The sequence below is a fragment of the Bison bison genome, unplaced genomic scaffold, assembly GCF_000754665.1.
Source record: "Bison bison bison isolate TAMUID 2011002044 unplaced genomic scaffold, Bison_UMD1.0 scf7180017864261, whole genome shotgun sequence".
Taxonomy (NCBI): Eukaryota; Metazoa; Chordata; class Mammalia; order Artiodactyla; family Bovidae; genus Bison; species Bison bison.
Window position 1 is genome coordinate 588,635 of NW_011494833.1, and position 19,747 is coordinate 608,381.

The following is a 19,747-nucleotide window of genomic DNA, read 5'->3' on the forward strand; positions in this document are numbered from 1 at the left end:
GTGCATCCCTGATGGCTCTCTCCCTCAAACACAGATAGAAGCCAGTGGTGCCATCTGTGTTCTGAGCAGGAGAAAAAGTGTGGAGAGAGTGGCTGGGGATGGGGAAGAAGGCTGGGTAAGATGCTTATCTTGATAAACAGACTTACCCACCTCCTCCAATGAGGGCTCAGCACTGAATGGGGAAACCGGCCCATCCAATGTCTAGCCGTGTTAGGACCACCCAGCATTTCATTCGGATGGCATGAAAGATCTTTCTAAACCAGCAAGATTCAATGATACAGAAATCATTGACCTGGCACTAAAACAATAGGAGCTAAAAGTTACCCGACATTTAAAATGTAGTGTTCCAAGTATTGTGCATGCATGCCAAGTGGCTTCAGTCGTGTCTGACCCTTTGCCACCCTATGGATTGTAGCCCGCCAGGCTCCTCTGTCCATGGAATCCTCCAGGCAAGAATACTGCAGTGGGTTGCCATGCCCTCCACCAGGGGATGTTCCCAGCTCAGGGACTGAACCCTCATCCCTTATGTCTCCTGCATGGAGCGGGTTCTCTACCACTAGTACCACCTGGGAAGCCCTCCAAGTACTATATTTTTCTTATATTAACTTGGTCCTCACAACAGTCCTCTGAATAGACACTATTTTATTCAAAATATTTATTTATTTATTCCTGGATGCATTGGGTCTTAGTCACAGCACTCTGGATCTTTCATTGTGGCTTGGAGTTCTCTAGTTGTGATACACAGGCTCAAGTTCTCTAAGGCACCTGGGATCTTAGTTCCCAGACCAAGAGTCTAACCCGTGTCCTCTGCATTGGACGGCAGATTCTTAACCACTGGACTACCAGGAAGTCCCTGAATAGATACTCTTCTACTTCCACTTTACAGAGGAGAAAACAAGGCACAGATAGGTTGACTAACTTGTCTGCAGTCACTCAGCTAATAGGTGCCCAAACAAGAAGCACACCAAGCAGACTGGCCCTGGATCCTGGCAGCAAGATCATTTTCAGATGAAGTTTTACTTGGATGCCAAATATATGACAGATGAAGGCAAACCTGGAGCCACTGAACAGAGGCAAGGGGCCGGTGACTCCTCCCCTCCAAACACACTCAGATCCATCTCTGTCCCAGTGCTGTCCTGGGAACCCTCATGGTGTTTCAGAAGCTACTTGGAAAACCACTCGACGAGGGGCCTATGCAACTGACTCTCAAAGACTGGCAGCTTCAGGATGGAAGGCTTCATGGAGGAGGTGGGCCTTTTAAGGAGCAGGCACATCAAGAAGAGTGGAGTAAGTAGAGCACAGGAGGAAGGGCCTGCCTGGGAAGGGTAGCAAACTCGACCATCACACAGAGTTTATACCCACAGGCCATGGGAGGGCCGTGGAGAGTTTGGAGCAGAGAGAAGTGACACTGTCAAATTCGTGTTTTAGTGGACTTCTGTGGGTGTGGGGGACAGAGCAAGTCCTGGCCTATGTGTTCCCTTACCACCACTTGTACAAAATCAATGCTAAGACAGTCAGCAGACAACACTGAAGACCCGGAGGCTGGTGTGGATCCCTCAGGGTGTGTCCGGCTACCCTGGGGACAGTGGGTGTGTGTACACACTGTAGCCGGTAAATTATGGCTTAAGCTGGTAAGATATGCTGGTGTTCATGCATATCACCCTTGGACAATTTTGATCCTCTGGGAGGAGCCATGTTCTTCTGATCCACTCATGGTTCCTCTACATCACTGCCCTATTGCTACTGCCTGCAGCCTAGGAGCAAGCTTTTAGCAGCATCACAGCCTGGCCCACCCTTGGAGCCGTGGGCCTGCTCTGTAGTCAGGGTAGTTTTATATCAGGAGGATTTTACAGTATTAGGTAGGAGCATATGAAGGGCCCAAGAGTTGTATTGCCTCATTTTTTCACCTCTCAGATAAGAGATGCTGCTATTAAAGGGCTGTGATTAATGGGATTCCATGAGCGGATGGCAGGTTACAAGACCCATGGATGGGGAAGATGCTGAAAAGAGACAAAATCCACTTCTCCCAGAGCGATGGAGGAATATAAAGGTGGCGTTAGTGGCAGGTCTTTGGCCACGAGGATGTTTTCACTGTCCCCTGTTTTCTATTTGTTGCTTCACGGATGATATTGTGAACCCCAGAGACAGACTGAAAGGATGCAAAGTCATTCACATCATTCTGAGAGACTGGATCATTCACTTTGGATTTATGGAAAGTCTCTTAGGCAGCAAGAAAATCAAACCAGTCAATCCTAAAGGAAATCAACCCTGAATATTCATCGGAAGGACTGATGCTAAAACTGAAGCTCCAATACTTTGGCCACTTGATAGGAAAAGCCCACTCACTGGAAAATGCTGGGAAAGATTGAGGTTAGGAGGAGAAGGGAACGACAGAGGATGAGATGGTTGGATGGTATCATTGATTCAATAGACATGAATTTGAGCAAACTCTGGGAGATGGTGAAGGACAGGGAAGCCTGGTGTGCTGCAGTCCATGTGGTCACGATGAATCGGATACAACTTAGGGACTGAGAAACAACAGACACGTGGAAGCACCTCCTTACACCGAGGCTGAGGCCCAGGGCGGGGGTTAACCCAACCCAACCCACCCAGCAAAATATACTGCACTGCCATTCATCCCCTTCCCCTGTAAGATCTGCTCTCACAGGAACCATCAAAAATGATGGTTATAGGCAAGTGAATTTCCCTGGGGCAGGATAACCCTCAAGAAGAAGGGATTCTGCAGCTGAGGCAGACCTCCCAATGCCCTCTCATATTTGTTATCTTGCCTGGTACTCACTATGTCCTGTGATGAAAAGGATCTGGCTTGGTCTTTCAGCCTGGAGTTGGAAGGAAAATGCCATTTTGTCTCTGACTATGCAGCTGTGAGGATGTGATTCTGAGCTGCCAGGGACTGTGTACTTGGCCATAATTTCAGCCAGCCCAAGATAATGAAATTGACCAGGTAGAGAGAAACGGAAATGAGAAGTGGCTGGGAAAGACTGGATGAACTCCAATCCCTGCTTTTAGCCAGTTTCACCGTAAGCCTTCCTGCCACTCAGCTCTGGGGGTCAAGAAATTGCCTGGAATTTTTTTTGCTAAGGCTGGTGTAAGTTGGGTTCTTATCACTTACAACTCAGAGAGTCACAGATCACCACCGGTTTAACTAACTCCATTTCATCCAAGATGAAGTTGAAGCTGGAAGAGATCAAGTAACCAAGTAATTTTGCCTTCCCTGGCTGAGTGGGTCAGTGGCAAAGCCAAGACAGATCCAGTAGATTTAATGACATGAATGCTCAAAGCAGTCATTAACTGAAGGAGTCAGGAAACTGCTGTGAGTCAAGAACAGTTCAGGGTATATATGTATCTGTTCTCCCCCCAAACCACTCTCCCATTCAGGCTGGCATGTAGCATTGAGCAGAGTTCCCTGTGCTACACAGTAGGACTTTGCTGGATGTGTATGAATGGCTGAGTCCCTTTGCTGCTCACTACCACAACATTGTTAATGAGCTATACCCCAATACAAAATGTTTTTGGTGTTTAAAAACAAAAAAACAGTTCAATGTGAAAAGAGCCAATCAGATTAGTTTCCTCCCAGGGTGTTTGGAGCCTGGGGAGAAAAGTGAAAAAGAAGACAAGGTTGCAGGCTAATCTAGTGATATTTACTTTATCAGCCCTTCAGAGCTAGTATTCCACACCCAGACAGTTATATTTTATTATAGATACCCAAGTTCGCCCAGCAGTTGTAAATAGAATCAGTGGGTTTATATTCAGACTCAAATTATAAACTCTATGACCTTGGGTAATTCCCTCACTTTCCCTGGTTTCCTTTGTGTGAGAATAGTACTTCCGCATATGACTAATAAATGAGGCCGTTTATATGGAGGATATCTGAGCCCTGGAAAGCACCCCACAGATCTTGTAGCCACAAGTATCATAATGCTATCATAATGTTATGCATCTTTGTCACATTGAAACCACGGCCAACAGCTGGTATCTACGGAGCCCTTAATCCTTGATTCACTGTCTCCTTCTGTCCACTCCCAACTGTCAACATCCAAACCGGAAGACAAAGGGGTTGACCTGAAAAAGAAATCTGAAACACTGCGTTGGAAGCAAAGGCTTTGGGTGGAGGCCCAAGGAATTTGGGGAATTCCCCCCCCCCACCCCCCCGACCACCGCATAGCGGGGAAACTGGAGGCAAGAGTGTCCCCTAGTGGGCAGTTTAAGTGCTGCAGTCATAGGCAGAGGGTTACTTCATTGGTGCTATTGTGTGCTGTGCTTAGTCGCTCAGTTCAGTTCAGGTCAGTCCCTCAGTCGTGTCCGACTCTTTGCGACCCCTTGAAGAGCAGCATGACAGGGTTCCCTGTCCATCACCAATTCCTAGAGCTTACTCAAACTCATGTCCATCGAGTCAGTGACGCCATCCTATCATCTCATCTTCTGTCGTCCCCTTCTCCTCCCACCTTCAATTTTTCCCAGCATCAGGGCCTTTTCCAATGAGTTAGTTCTTCACATCAGGTGGCCAAAGTATTAGAGTTTTAGCTTCAACATCAGTCCTTCCAATGAATATTCAGGTCTGATTTCCTTTAGGATGGACTGATTGGATCTCCCTTGCAGTCCAAGGGGCTCTCAAACTGTGGTCTTCTTCAAAACTACAGTTCAAAAACTTCAATCCTTTGGTGCTCAGCTTTCTTTATAGTCCAACTCTCACATCCATATATGACTACTGGAAAAACCATAGCTTTGACTAGACCGACCTTTGTTGGCAAAGTACTGTCTCTGCTTTTTAATATGCTGTCTAGGTTGGTCATAGCTTTTCTTCCAAGGAGCAAGCGTCTTTTTTTTCATGGCTGCAGTCACCATCTGCAGTGATTTTGGAGCCCAAGAAAATAATATCTCTCACTGTTTCCATTGTTTCTCCATCTCACTCAGTTGTGTCCAACTCCTTGCGACTCCATGGACTATAGCCCGGCAGGCTCCTCTATCCATGGGGATTCTTCAGGCAAGAATACTGGAGTGAATTGTCATGCCCTCTTGCAAGGGATCTTCCCAACACAGGGATCGAACCCAGGTCTCCCGCATTGCAGGCAGATTCTTTACTGTCTGAGCCACCAAGGAAGCATATTTATGCTGTTACCTCCCACACAAATGTTCTTGGATTTTTGTTGTTGTCCAGTCACTATGTTGTATCCAACTGTTTGTGACTGCATGGATTGCAGTGCGCCAGGGTTCCCTGTCCTTCACTTGGGTTACATGTAATATTTTATGTTATATGTCTACAGGATTGATTCTAAATGCAGATGCCCCTGGCAGACAGCAGGGCCCCATGGGAATATCTGTGATCTCTTACATCCCAAACATCTGAATGGGCTTCTCAGGCCAGACCTTTTCCCGCTTAGCACTCTCTCTGAGGCTGGGATGCAACATCAGGATCAGAAAGAAGCACAGTTGCTCAATGTCACACAGCAGCCCGGGTGGGAGAGGAATTTGAGGGAGAATGGACACATGTATATGTATGGCTGAGCCCCTTCTTTTTTCACCTGAAACCATCACAACATTGTTAATCGGCTATACTCCAAAACAAAATAAAAAGTTTAAGATTAAAAAAAAAAAATCACAGTCAGAAAGCATGTGTTGGATGCTCAATCACTAGCAAACATAGCTGTATGTTTAGCTAGTTGAATAACAGTAAGCAGTCTGTAATATGTATGAAATGGTCTAGTGGCTTTCCCCACTTTCTTCAAGTCTGAGTTTGGCAATAAGGAGTTCATGATCTAAGCCACAATTAGCTCCCAGTCTTGTTTTTGCTGACTGTATAGAGCTTCTCCATCTTTGGCTGCAAAGAATATAATCAATGTGATTTCAGTGTTGGCCATCTGGTGATGTCCATGTGTAGAGTCTTCCCTTGTGTTGTTGGAAGAGGGTGTTTGCTATGACCAGTGCATTCTCTTGGCAAAACTCTAATAGCCTTTGTCCTGTTTCCTTCTGTACTCCAAGGCCAAATTTGCCTGTTACTCCAGGTGTTTCTTGACTTCCTACTTTCGCATTCCAGTCCCCTATAATGAAAAGGACATATTTAGGGGGTGTTAGTTCTAGAAGGTCTTGTAAGTCTTCATAGAACCATTCAACCTCAGCTTCTTCAGTGTTACTGGTTGGGGCATAGACTTGGATTACCATGATATTGAATGGTTTGCCTTGGGAACGAACAGAGATCATTCTGTCATTTTTGAGATTGCATTTCGGACTCTTTGGTTGACTATGATGGCTACTCCATTTCTTCTAAGGGATTCCTGCCCACAGTAGTAGATATAATGGTCATCTGAGTTAAATTCACCCATTCCAGTCCATTTTAGTTCGCTGATTCCTAGAATATCAATGTTCACTCTTGTCATTTCCTGTTTGACCACTTCCAATTTGCCTTGATTCATGGACCTAACATTCCAGGTTCCTATGCAATATTGCTCTTTACAGCATCAACCCTTGCTTCTATCACCAGTCACATCCACAACTGGGTGTTGTTTTTGCTTTGGCTCCATCCCTTCATTCTTTCTGGAGTTATTTCTCTACTGATCTCCAGTAGCGTATTGGGCACCTACCGACCTGGGGAGTTCATCTTTCAGTATCCTATCTTTTTGCCTTTTCATACTGTTCATGGGGTTCTCAAGGCAAGAATACTGAAGTGGTTTGCCATTCCCTTCTCCAGTGGACCACATTCTGTCAGACCTCTCCACCATGACCCATCAGTCTTGGGTGGCCCCACAAGGCATGGCATAGTTTCATTGAGTTAGACAAGCCTGTAAAAATTGACTTAAAATTCAGTCTTAAATTGAAGAAAGTGGGGAAAGCCACTAGACCATTCAGGTATGACCTAAATCAAATCCCTTATGATTATACAGTGGAAGTAAGAAATAGATTTAAGGGGCTAGATCTGATAGAGTACCTAATGAACTATGGATGGAAGTTCATGACTTGTACAGGAGACAGGAATCAAGACCATCCCCCAAAAAAAGAAATGGAAAAAAGCAAAATGGCTGTCTGAGGAGGCCTTACAAATAGCTATGAGAAGAGAAGTGAAAAACAAAGGAGAAAATGAGAGATAAACCCATTTGAATGCAGAGTTCCAAAGAATAGCAAGGAGAGAGGGGAAACCCTTCCTCAGCGATCAATGCAAAGAAATAGAGGAAAACAGTAGAATGGGAAAGACTAGCGATCTCTTCAAGAAAATTAGAGATACCAAGGGAATATTTCATGCAAAGATGGGCTCAATAAAGGACGAAAATGATATGGACCTAACAGAAGCAGAAGATATTAAGAAGAGGTGGCAAGAATACACAGAAGAACTATATGAAAAAGATCTTCACGACCCAGATAATCATGATGGTGTGATCACTCACCTAGAGCCAGACATCCTGGAATGTGAAATGGGCCTTAGGAAGCATCACTATGAACAAAGCTAGTGGAGGTGATGGAATTCCAGTTGAGCTAATTCAAATCCTGAAAGATGATGCTGTGTAAGTGCTGCACTCAGTATGTCACCAAATTTGGAAAACTCATCAGTGGCCACAGGACTGGAAAAGGTCAGTTTTCATTCCAATCCCAAAGAAAGGCAACGCCAAAGAATGTTCAAACTACCACACAATTGCACTCATCTCACATGCTAGTTAAGTAATGCTTAAAATTCTCCAAACCAGGCTTCAGCAATACGTGAACTGTGAACTTCCAGATGTTCAAGCTGGTTTTAGAAAAGGCAGAGGAACCAGAGATCAAATTGCCAACATCCACTGGATCATCAAAAAAGCAAGAGAGTCCAGAAAAACATCTATTTCTGCTTTATTGACTATGCCAAAGCCTTTGACTGTGTGGCATGACAATAAACTGTGGACAATTCTGAAAGAGATGGGAATACCAGACCACCTGACCCGCCTCTTGAGAAATCTGTATGCAGGTCAGGAAGCAACAGTTAGAACTGGACATGGAACAACAGACTGGTTCCAAATAGGGAAAGGAATGCTTCAAGGCTGTATATTGTCACTCTGCTTATTTAACTTCTATGCAGAGTACATCATGAGAAACGCTGGGCTGGAAGAAGCACAAGCTGGAATCAAGATTGCCAGAAGAAATATCAATAACGTCAGATATGCAGATGACATCACTCTTATGGCAGAGAGTGAAGAAGAACTAAAGAGCCTCTTGATGAAAGTGAAAGAGGAGAGTGAAAAAGTTGGCTTAAAGCTCAACATTCAGAAAACGAAGATCATGGCATCTGGTCCCATCACTTCATGGCAAATAGATGGGGAAACAGTGGAAACAGTGGCTGACTTTATTTTGGGGGGGCTCCAATATCACTGCAGATGGTGATTGCAGCCATGAAATTAAAAAACGCTTACTCCTTGGAAGGAAAGTTATGACCAACCTAGACAGCATATTAAAAACCAAAGACATTATTTTGCCAACAAAGGTCCGTCTAGTCAAGGCTGTGGTTTTTCCAGTAGTCATGTATGGATGTGAGAGTTGGACTATAAAGAAAGCTGAGCACAGAAGAATTGATGCTTTTGAACTGTGGTGTTGGAGAAAACTCTTGAGTGTCCCTTGGACTGCATGGACATCCAACCAATCCATTCTAAAGGAGATCAGTCCTGGGTGTTCATTGGAAGGACTGATGTTGAAGCTGAAATTCCAATACTTTGGCCACCTGATGCAAAGAGCTGACTCGTTTGAAAAGACCCTGATGCTGGGAAAGATTGAGGGCAGGAGGAGAAGGGGATAACAAAGGTTGAGGTGGTTGGATGGCATCACCGACTCAACGGACATGAGTTTGGGTAAACTCCGGGAGCTGGTGATGGACAGGGAGGCCTGGCGTGCGGTGGTTTACGGGGTTGCAAAGAGACGGACACACTGAGCGACTGAACTGAACTGAACTGAATATGTGTGAAATAGCAACAGAATATAATGGAAAGTAAATGAACTCTGGAGGCTCAACTTCTACCTCTATCTTCAGTGGTGGTGGTTTGGATAAGTTTCTTAAACCCACTCAGGAAAATGGAGCAGGTTTGGCAGGAGAAAGGTAGAGAGAGGTGGGTTTGTTTTTCGATTGAGCTGTCTGGGAAACATTCAAATGGAGGTGTCCAGGGAGTACTGGGTAATTTGGATCTGGAATTCAGGATGGAGGTGGGAGCTGCAGCTGTAGGTGTGGGATTTGGGAGAAATGGTAGGTAACCTTCAGACAAGCCAAGCACCATGACTATAGACACGTCCGGCCTTCAGTGTCATCTCACAGAGTCCTTGGCCCTCATGCATGTTAGCACCCATAGCCCTCTCTACATCTGTCTACACAGATTTCCCATGTTTTTCCCCCAGCCTTCCAAATGTGGGGCTTGTCTCAAGTTCTGTCTCTTTGAGGGTACCTTCTTTTGCCTCGATTTATTTCTCCTCTAAACATTTATTGCATTAGTATCAGCCAATCTTCTAATTACCTCCTTGTGTCTTCTATCAGTTAAGATATGCATTCAGCTGCTATAACAAAGGTCAAAATAACAGTGGCTTACATGAGACAAATGTTTATTTTTCTCTCATATAATAGATGGGGTGTAAGCAGATCCAAGCTGATACGGTGGTTTCCTAGTGCTGGGGACCCAGGCCTCTTCCATCTTGTTGCTCTGTCATACTCTAAGATAGCTGCTACTGCTCCCACCATTGCATCTGTATTCCAGCCAGGAGGTGGAAGAAAAAGGAAGTGGAGGGAAGGTCTCTTCCATTTAAGGCTATGTCTTTAAATGTTACACATCACTTCTGCTTATACCTCTTTTGTTGTTGTTGCTTACTTACTCAGTCATGTCCAGTTCTTTGCAACATCATGGACCATAGCCCAACAGGCTCCTCTGTCCTCGGGATTTCCCAGGCAAGAACACTGGAGTGGATTGTCATTTCCTACTCAGGGCATCTTCCTGACCCAGGGACTGAAAGTTTGTCTCCAGCAAGTCTCCTGTGTTGCAGGTGGATTCTTTACTGCTGAGCCACTAAGCCCTATATCCCTTTAACCAGAACTTAGCTGCTTGGCAACCCCTAGCTACAAAGGACTCTGGGAAATATCATCTTTAGCTAAAAGGTTTTGTGCTTAACTAAAACTCTGGGGTTTTATTACTAAAGAACAAAGGAGGAAACAGATATTGGATGGTATCTAGAAGCCTCTACAGCATGTTCAGTGAATTGAATGATTTATATGTTCATAATGTACCTTTTCTAGTTTTTCCTGTAGCATATTTGGCTGAATAGGTAATTGTCTTACCCATAGTTTTATGATCTTGAAGATAAGGACTCTGTTTTCTGCATCCTTGAATTCCTCTGATTTTGTATATATTTTGAAAATGATACTGGTTGTACGTCCCCCCACAATGTTCGACCTAATTTTCCTTGTTAGTGTTAGTTGCTCAGTTGTGTCTGACTCTTTGCGACCCCATGGACTATAGCCCACCAGGCTCCTCTGTCCTTGGGATTCTCCAGGCAAGAATACTGGAGTGCATAGCCATTCCCTTCTCCAGGGGATCTTCCCTACCCAGTGATCGAACCTGCATCTCCCACATTGCTGGCAGATTCTTTACTATCTGAGCCACCAGGGAAGCCCCTAATCTTCCTTAATATTTATTAATTAAAATTAAGTTGACCTACAGGAGAGTGGCTAGGATTAAACAGAGGGATTCTTTTTCACCATGGCCATATCCCCTGGCTGACAGAAATTCTTAGGGTCCCTGATGTCAGAGATTAGATGATTCCTGCCAGGAGTCAGATTTCTATCCACATATAGGGGGTCTTTCTTCCAGAATGTACTGACTCCCAAGGAGCCAGGTCAGAGCCCAACTCTTTAATGCAGACTTTGTGGGGCCATGCAAGGAAGCCAGACAGCAACCATTCACTCATTTGTTCAATCAACAAACAGTATTGAGCCCCTTCTCCATGACAGGCACAGGGTGTATCAGAAGCACACGAGGGTCTGAGGCAGACATGAGGCTGATTGTTTAGATGGGACAACAGACAGAGGGTAAATGCATTATGATAGGGAGGTCCAAGATGCTCTAGGAGCGGGTCCTGGGAGACCTGAGCTACAGAGAATGTCCAGGGTAGGTGCCAGAGGGCCCAGCGAGGGACAGGAAACAGAGGCCACCAAGAGAAAGGCTCTCAAATCATCCTACCGTCTCCTTCTCCCACTGAGTCCAAAAGTCTGTTCTTTATGTCTCTGTCTCCTTTGCTGTCCTGCACGTGTATGCCTATGGCTAATTCATATTTGATGTATGGCAAAAACCATCACAGTATTGTAAAGTAATTATCCTCTGATTAAAGTAAATGAAAAAAAAAAAAGAAAAAAAGAAAGGCTCACCTTTGGCCCACTGAAGTCCTAATTTCAGATCCAATTTCCTGGGCCCTAGGGTTTCAGGCAATTAAGCTGGGCCTGTGACGGGAGGAAGCAAAAGCTACTGATGTCTGCATGGGGAGGAAGCAGGTCTGACTGAGACCAGCTTATGAGGACGGCCCCAGAGGGACTAACTCAGAAAGCGCTCTGAGGTCTGTAGCCGAACTGCGGGTATATCAGCTTTTCCTCCAGTGGAATCTGGACTGTGTCACTAAGACCACATCCTTCTATCAGGATGACTGGGATGGGGGGTTGGGGAGGGCTTGCCAGAGTCTAAACAGAGAAAAAGGAAGGCAGAGGGACTTCCCACGGAGCTTTCTCTCCCCAGGTGGGGGGAGGTGGGAATGAGGAGAAACAGCTCAGTCTAAATTCTCTCTGTTCTCAGGAGCTGGCCACTGAAAACATGAATCAGCCTCTCTGGGGGCACAGAGTCAGAGGAAAATGCAGACAAATGTGGGCAAGGGTGTGCCACAGTCAGAGCACTCAAATATTCTGTCTGCTGACAAGTGCCTGAAAAGGCAGTTGTATCTGTCCATCCATCTCCCACCTCCCTGGCATCTTGTGTTTTTTTGCGTACTCAGTCACATCAGTTTTGCCTGATTCTTTGCAACCCCATGGACTGTAGCCCACCAGGTTCCTCTGTTTCCAGAGGGATTTGGAAGCAGGGGATTTGGAAAATGGGATTTCCTAGGCAAGAATACTGGAGTGGGTTGCTATTTTCTCCTCCAGGGGATCTTCCCGACCTAGGAATTGAACCTGCTTCTCTTATCTCTCCTGCCTCAGCAGGTAGGGTCTTTACCACTAGCACGACCTGGAAAGCCAGCGTTCTGTCTGCTCACAGGCGCCAAAAAGGCAGTTATGTCTCTCCATCCACATCCCACCTCTCTTACTTCATATTTGTCCCCTCTGGATGCTTTACAAAACATCCCTTTTAAGCTTTTTTTTCCCCAGGAAATAAAGAAAACAGTGTCACCTAACAGTCACCTGATTTGTGTGAGGACATGAACTGCTTATTGAGTATTCAGTGGAAGTAACCCAGGACCGGGGGAGGAGTCTGGGGTCTAGTCCCAGTTCTGTCCCTAACTTAAAGGGTGGCTGTCATCTCTCTGACCCTCGGACTCTTTCTCTGCAAATGGGAACAGTAAAATGCTCTGCCTTTTGGATGGAGGTGGTGCGTACACAAGGAACTCATACAGAAGGTAAAAGGTTGTTGTTATACAGGTAGAAGGGCTCCCCAGGTGGCACAGTGGTAAAGAATCTACCTGACAGTGGAGGAGACTCAAGAGATGCCACTTCAATCCCTGGGTGGGGAAGATCCCCTGGAGAAAGAAATGGCAACTCGCTCCAGTGTTCTTGCCTGGAAAATACCATGAACAGAAGGGACTGGTGGGCTGCTGCCCATGGGGCTGCAAAGAGCCAGACATGACTGAGCAACTGAACACACACACACACACACACAGAAATCTGTATGCAGATGGATCCTTGCTTTGTAAAGCATAACAGTTCAGAAGCCATGACCAATTCCAGCTAGAGAATACAGCAGCCATACCTGTGAGTAAAGACTTCCAGCAGTATCCTGTGTTTATAGCAACCAGCTGGTTGCATTTTCAGTAAATAGTATATTGAGGCACATACATTCAATGGGGATATAATGTAGCAATGAGAATGAGCACACTTAAATTCTACCCACCTCACAGATGAATCTCACAAATATCAAGTTGAAAAAAAGAAGCAAGTCACTAAAGAACACATGCTAACTAAAAACAGAACTACTATATGACCCAGTAATTCCATTACTGGGCACGTACCCTGAGAAAACCATAATTCAAAAAGACACATGCACCCCCAATGTTTCATTGCAACACTATTTACGGTAGCCATGACGTGGAAGCAACCTGAATGTCCTTCAACAGAGGAATGGATAAAGATGTGGCACATATATACAATGGAATGTCACTAGGCTATAAAAAAGAATGGATGGACCTAGGGTCTGTCACACAGAGTGAAGTAAGTCAGAAAGAGAAAATAAATATATATCAACGCATAGAGGTGAAATCTAGAAAAATGGTACGTGTGTGCTAAGTCTCTTCAGTCATGTCCAACTCTGTGCAACCCTATGGACCATAGCCCGCCAGGCTCCTCTGTCCGTGGGATTCTCAGGCAAGAATACCAGAGTGGATTGCAATGCCCTTCTCCAGGGGATCTTCCCGACCCTCTGTCTCTTTCGTCTCCTGCATTGGCAGGTGGGTTCTTTACCACTAGCGCCACCTGGGAAGTCTAGGTATCTTTTACAAAAACGGTACAGATGAACCTATTTGCAGGGCAGAAACAGAGATGCAGACATGGAGAATGGATGTGTGAATGGGAGGGTGGAGGGGGGGCAGGATGAATTGAATTGGGATTGATGTATATACACTGCCATGTGCAAAATAGCTAGCTAGTGGGACTCTGCAGTATAGTGCAGGGAGCTCAGCTGCATTCTCTGTGATGACCTAGAGGTGTGGGATGGAGGTCCTAGAGGGATGGGATGTATATATACATAGAGCTGATTCACTTCCTTATATAGTGAATACAAAGAATACAAAATACATAAGCCAATATATTTTATAGTGAATATAAAAGCCAACACAACATTGTAAATCAACTATGCCCCAGTGAAACAAAATAATACATGTACTACGAGTCTATTTATGCAACATCTATAACCAGGCAAAATTAAACCATATTGTTGAGGGATGTTTCCATATGAGTAAATCCATAAAGAGAAGCCTATGAATTATTATCACGGAAGTCAGAATAGCTGGTATCTCCTTTGGGGAAGGAAGGAGGGAAGAGCTCTGAATTCTTGGAGGGCTTTGGCGAGAAAGGCTTCTGGGAGCTGGCACCCCCTACTTCTTGAGTTGGGAAGGTGTACATTTGTGTTTGTTTTGCAGTAATTACATTGTGTGTGTGTCTTATATGTAGTCTTCTGGATATATGATCTAACCTACAATTAAAAAAACATAAAAAGCATTTGAATCAATAAAGAACCACTACAAATTAGAATAATAACCTCAGAGATCTACCTCCTTGATTTTATAAAGAGGCTGAAGCCCATAGAGGATACAAAGCTTACTCAAGTTCACCTAGCACATCTGCAGGAGACACACCCAGTCACACTGCAGAAGAATGAAGTCCAGCAACTCCTAACTTGGATCCTCCATCATCTTCTGTCTCTCTGAAGAGGCCTCTTTCTGGATGGTGGGATTTGGGAGCACAGCTATTATGCCTGGGAATTAGTTCCCTTGTTTTGTGAAAAAGGAAAAGGGCAAGTTAGTGGACTGATGTGGTGATGACCTAGTATAAACTGATGAGTACAAACACTTTTTTAAAGGATTAACATATTTGTTTGTTAATTTAAAACTGTTAAACACTGTACATGTTAATATAATTATATTATCCCCCCCCCAAAAAAAAAAACAGTTAAGAAGAGTGGCATTGTTTCACATTTTTGCAAATTTCTTCAACATTTGGTTTAATAGAAGATGGCTAGATTTTCATATCTGTGTACTCGGTCTGTGGCAGTACATTGTTTTAATAAGTATGTGAAAAAAAATCCGTGCTCACATAGAATATGTAGCTGTAAGAAGAAGCAGTATTTTAATAACATTTTCAAACAAGTATGGATATTCTTTTTTTACATTAAGATTTTTTATTGGAGTATAGCTGCCTTACAAAGTTGTGTTAGTTTCTGCTATACAGCAAAGCTATACATCTATATATATATATCCTCTCTTTTTTGGATTTCCTTCCCATTTATGTCATAGAACACTGAGTGGAGCTCCCTGTGCTATACAGTAGGTTCTATTTTATATGTAGTATCAATAGTGTATATATATCAATCCCAGTCTCCCAATTCATTCCACCCTCTTCCCCCTTGCTGTCCATACATTTGTTCTCTATGTCTGGGTCTCTATTTCTGCTTTCCAGATAGGATCATCTATACCACTTTTCTAGATTCCATATATATATGTTAATATACAATATTTGTTTTCCTCTTTCTGACGTAATTCACTCTGTGTGACAGAGATAGGTCCATCCACATCTCTACAAATGACTCAATTTCATTCCTTTTTATGGCTGAGTAATTATAAACACTTTCAAATTGAATCTTTAAAGCTTTAAATATGCTCCTCCATGTTTTTGGAGGAGGAAATGGCAACCCAGTCCAGTACTCTTGCCTGAAAATCCCATGGATGGAGAAGCCTGGTAGGCTGCAGTCCATGGAGTTGCAAAGAGTTGGACAGGACTGAGTGCCTTCACTTCACTTCACTTCTCCATGATTTATCTTCATAATGACAAAATTATGGGGAAAATAATACCAGAAATCTCTGGCCACCCTGAGGTCTACAGTTTGACTCATGTTCCATCGGATTTGCAGATAGTATCAAATGAAGCTGGCTTCAAGGGCCAGGGTGGGGGGTGGGGGGAGGGAGGACAGGGAGCCAGGAAGTCTGCAATTTTATTGACTTATCCACCTGGCCTAGGTGAGACCCTAGCCCTGGGACGGTCAGGAAAGGAACCTCTGCTATCTCTCTGAGAGCTTTTTTGTTTTGTTTAGAGGTCAATTACTTCCCATTTGGGAAACTTGTGAACATTAAGAGGTGGCTGGAGTGACGGGACTGAACGATGCAGATAAGAGACTGATTGCTTACAGAGCGGCTCCCTGGTGAAAGCCCTGCCTTGGATAAGCGGCTCTCGGTAAGACACACAAAAAGGGGCAGCTTTCAGTGTGAAGGAGAGATTACAGGACGGAAGATGGGCAGATGATGGGGGTGGGCTTGATGAGCTGAGAGAGGGATGTGTTTTAAAGTGATCCTGACAGGATCACTTAAAGTAGGGAGATGGGAACAGAGAGTTTTCCTTTGCTCTCCTTTCCTTTTGGAAAGAAATCTTAGTGTCCTGTGAATCTCAAATTTCCAAGCTCTTATCTAAGGGAAAAAATCACACGGGTTGCAAATGGACGAGGTTTTGTTATGGGTTTTGCTTGTTTGCTGGGGCCAGTGAATATGCTTGCTACAGCAATCCAGACAGCAAAACAGAAAATGTCCCAGGTCAATGGAGTATCTTGGGTGTCTGTGAAAACAAGACCCACTCCTGCCTCCCGCTCTCCCTTAGCCAACTGAATGCAGTTTACAAAGTCGCAGAAGCTGCCCTTGAACTGCATCTCCCACTACTAGAAAATATGGGTCAAGCTTTGGTATGTGCCGGGTTACTTTCTTCATCCCTAAGTCCTAGACCTTCGTCAGTAAGCAGTGTCTTTCCCCCAATCACCAGGCGAATCTACCTCCTCTAAACGCCTTCTCTAGGCATCCCAGCTCACGTGGGATTTTCATTCTTTCTAGAGAGCTTACTGTCTGTCTGCCCTTGACATGCAGCATATCCCACCTCGTATTTTTAGATGCCCTGCTCATGTTAGTCTCTGGCATGCAGTTAGATAATAAATTCCTTAAGGGCAGCAGCCAAATCTTATTTTCTCTTGTGTTCCATGTTCAGCGATGAGTGAGATACTAATGATTGAACTAAGCTCCCGTCCTCTTCACTTGCAGACTTGACCACAGCCATCGCTCTCCCTCTGGGTGTTTCCATGTGGCACAAAGCCTGGAGGGCGCTGGGAGGCAAGGTCTATTCAGAGCAACACTGCTGTACACTGGAAACTAATACAACATTGTATTGGGTTGGCCAAAAATTCCCATACAATCTTACAAACTTTTTGGCCAACCTAATAAATCAACTATATATCCAGAAAAGAAAGAAACAAAAAGAACAACACCTGTCTGGTAACCACTTGTTGGGTTGCAAGAGAGTGGAGGGTGAAGAGAATAGCATTTAGTAATTTTCTACTCTGTACCAAGTACTTTGCTAGATCCATACAAGGATGACATATTTCTAGGTAAGAACTTTACCCAAAGAAGAACAAAAGAGTCTTAAAAATTAACATATAGTAGTCTAGAATCTGATCTCAGGGAAATTTAATACAATTTGTTGAACAACTGAAGGCCAGAGAGATGGTTGTTCAGTGGCAGTACAGAATTTAACTCAACTGTCATAAATCTAAGGCCAGTGTCCAAGAGTAACTTTTCCTCTTGTAAGGAATAACTCCTGCCCCCAAAGTGAAAGAAGAATGACAACACTCTGACAGATTTCTCATAATGGTGATTTTAATTGTAGTCGCTCTCTTTTCTAGTCTTAGCTTAATTGACCAAGGAGTATTTATTGAGAGTTCCCAATGTAAAATATACAGACTGTACTTTTTAATCCCAGGCATATAAGACTGACTATAATTGAAAGACCCCACAGGGTGGTTTCTAAACACACTTTTATTAACAGATTTTTATGGAGAAATAAAAGAGAAAAGGGATGGAAGCAAAAAGAAGAGAATGTAAGGAAATTCTAGTAAAGAGAAATATGAGTAATTACACTTGTTCTTAACTTACACATAAACTTTAAGAGATACAAGCTGTCAATAGTCAGGCATAGTTTACAGAGTACCAAGCAGTCTGTGTTTTCCACATTGGTAAAACACACACAGACACACAGACACACAGACACACACACACACAAAACTAGGGCAAATTCAGAAATAAGAAAATGCAGGGCTGGTACAATTTAAATATTAGAATTTATTAAATAATAGAAGTTAACTTTTGATACGGAGAAGGCAATGGCACCCCACTCCAGTACTCTTGCCTGGAAAATCCCATGGACGGAGGACCCTGGTGGGCCGAAGTCCATGGGGTCGCTAAGAGTCACGACGGAGCGACTTCACTTTGACTTTTCACTTTCATGCATTGGAGAAGGAAATGGCAACCCACTCCAGTGTTTTTGCCTGGAGAATCCCAGGGACGGGGGAGCCTGATGGGCTGCCGTCTATGGGGTCGCACAGAGTCGGACACGACTGAAGCGACTTAGCAGCAGCAGCAGCAGCAACTTTTGATAAGTTAGTGGTCCAGGGGATTAAAATGCATTCTTTTTCATTGTCTTAGGAAAAAAAAAAAAAAAAGATATCCAAGAAAAAAAGAAATGAGTCTGATTTTCCTACTAATACCTACCAAAGACAACTTATTTGATACCCATGTCCCCATTAATAAAATGAGTTTGTTTTCAGTCTTCAGTGAGCATGGTTTCAAACATATTTGTGCCTGGGGGAGTTATAATTTCCCCTAAAGTTCAGGTTTCCTGCCCATTATGTTAGGACAACTGGAAGCTCCTTACCTGATGGAAAGTTTAGAAGCCTGCTACCTTCTGAAAGAAAATCTATAGGAGCAGGCTGGGAAGGGGGTGGAGAGAGGTAACCCCTCCAAGAGCTGAAAGCGAGTTTTGTCTCTCTAGGGAATTCGCTGTGTACTGAAGATTAGAATTTCTGGGTTTCATTTTTACTTTATTCTAAGCTCTTTAGCGGATATCGAGAAGTGGATAAATTCTAATGGCATATACACAAGACAAACACACAGACACATATATTTAGGCTGAGCTGAAGACAGGAGATAAGATGCACTTACAGTGAGGGAAGAACTAGAGAGTGGTGGATACCTTCTAGAGAACAACTGTGGCTCCAGAAAAAAAGCGCTCGCCTAGATTAACACTGAGTCCCAGGGAGTGTAGCCCTGGAAGGGGGTGCTCAGCGCAGACTAACCCCCACAGGAGCATGTGTTTCGCACAAGTCTTCTTTGCTCCTCGGTCCTCCTCTTCCAGGCTCTTCATCCCTCTCCCCTGGCTCATTTTCTCCTTCTTTCCCGCCTGTTGCCTTTAATTGAGGGGTCGAGACCCTCTACAACATCCCCATCATCTCGCCATCCTCCGGGGCTGCCGCACACAAATAAAAGAACCTCGCAGGCCCTGGGGTTGAGGCCTGAAAAGTCTCCTGCCTCAGTACTAATCTGACCCCCGAAACTGTCAGCCACCCTCGGCTTTTCTCCTTCCCGGGTGTCGCTGGGTGAGCGGCTGGAGGAGGCCAGGGTTTGCGTCTTTTGGGAGGAGCTCGCTCCCAGGGCCTTCAGCTGGATGGCTGCTCGGGGGGCAATTCGCAGTCCCAGGCACCGCTCGGGAGAGAAGTGCCATCGGGTCGCCTGCTTCCTCCTCCGCGGCGGTCCCTCGTCCCGGCCGCGACCGGACAGCGGGGAGGCGGGACTGAGCTTCTGGTCAGGGTGGCATATCCGAGATAAGACGCCTCACCAGGCCCTGACACCCTGCAGTGTGGCGGGCAGAGGGCTCTGAGGGCTGGCCCTCGGCCCACCTGCGCCGAAGCCCGAACTGGCCTGGGGGACTGGGGGTGCGGGGCCCGGGGGTGCGCCCGCGTAG

General features: G+C 44.8%; 2 protein-coding genes across 2 annotated transcripts in view; both read right to left on the bottom strand.

The window, feature by feature from the left end:
- Positions 1-19,150, bottom strand: part of NKX3-1 (NK3 homeobox 1) — a 37,343-nt gene extending 18,193 nt beyond the window's left edge. Inside the window, exon 1 of the mRNA XM_010848222.1 lies at positions 19,083-19,150. Within this exon, the coding sequence (XP_010846524.1) occupies positions 19,083-19,150 (68 nt within the window). The remainder of the gene's footprint in view (positions 1-19,082) is intronic.
- A 14-nt stretch (positions 19,151-19,164) lies between these two features.
- Positions 19,165-19,747, bottom strand: part of NKX2-6 (NK2 homeobox 6) — a 4,884-nt gene continuing 4,301 nt past the window's right edge. The window contains exon 3 of the mRNA XM_010848223.1: positions 19,165-19,584. Within this exon, the coding sequence (XP_010846525.1) occupies positions 19,165-19,584 (420 nt within the window). The remainder of the gene's footprint in view (positions 19,585-19,747) is intronic.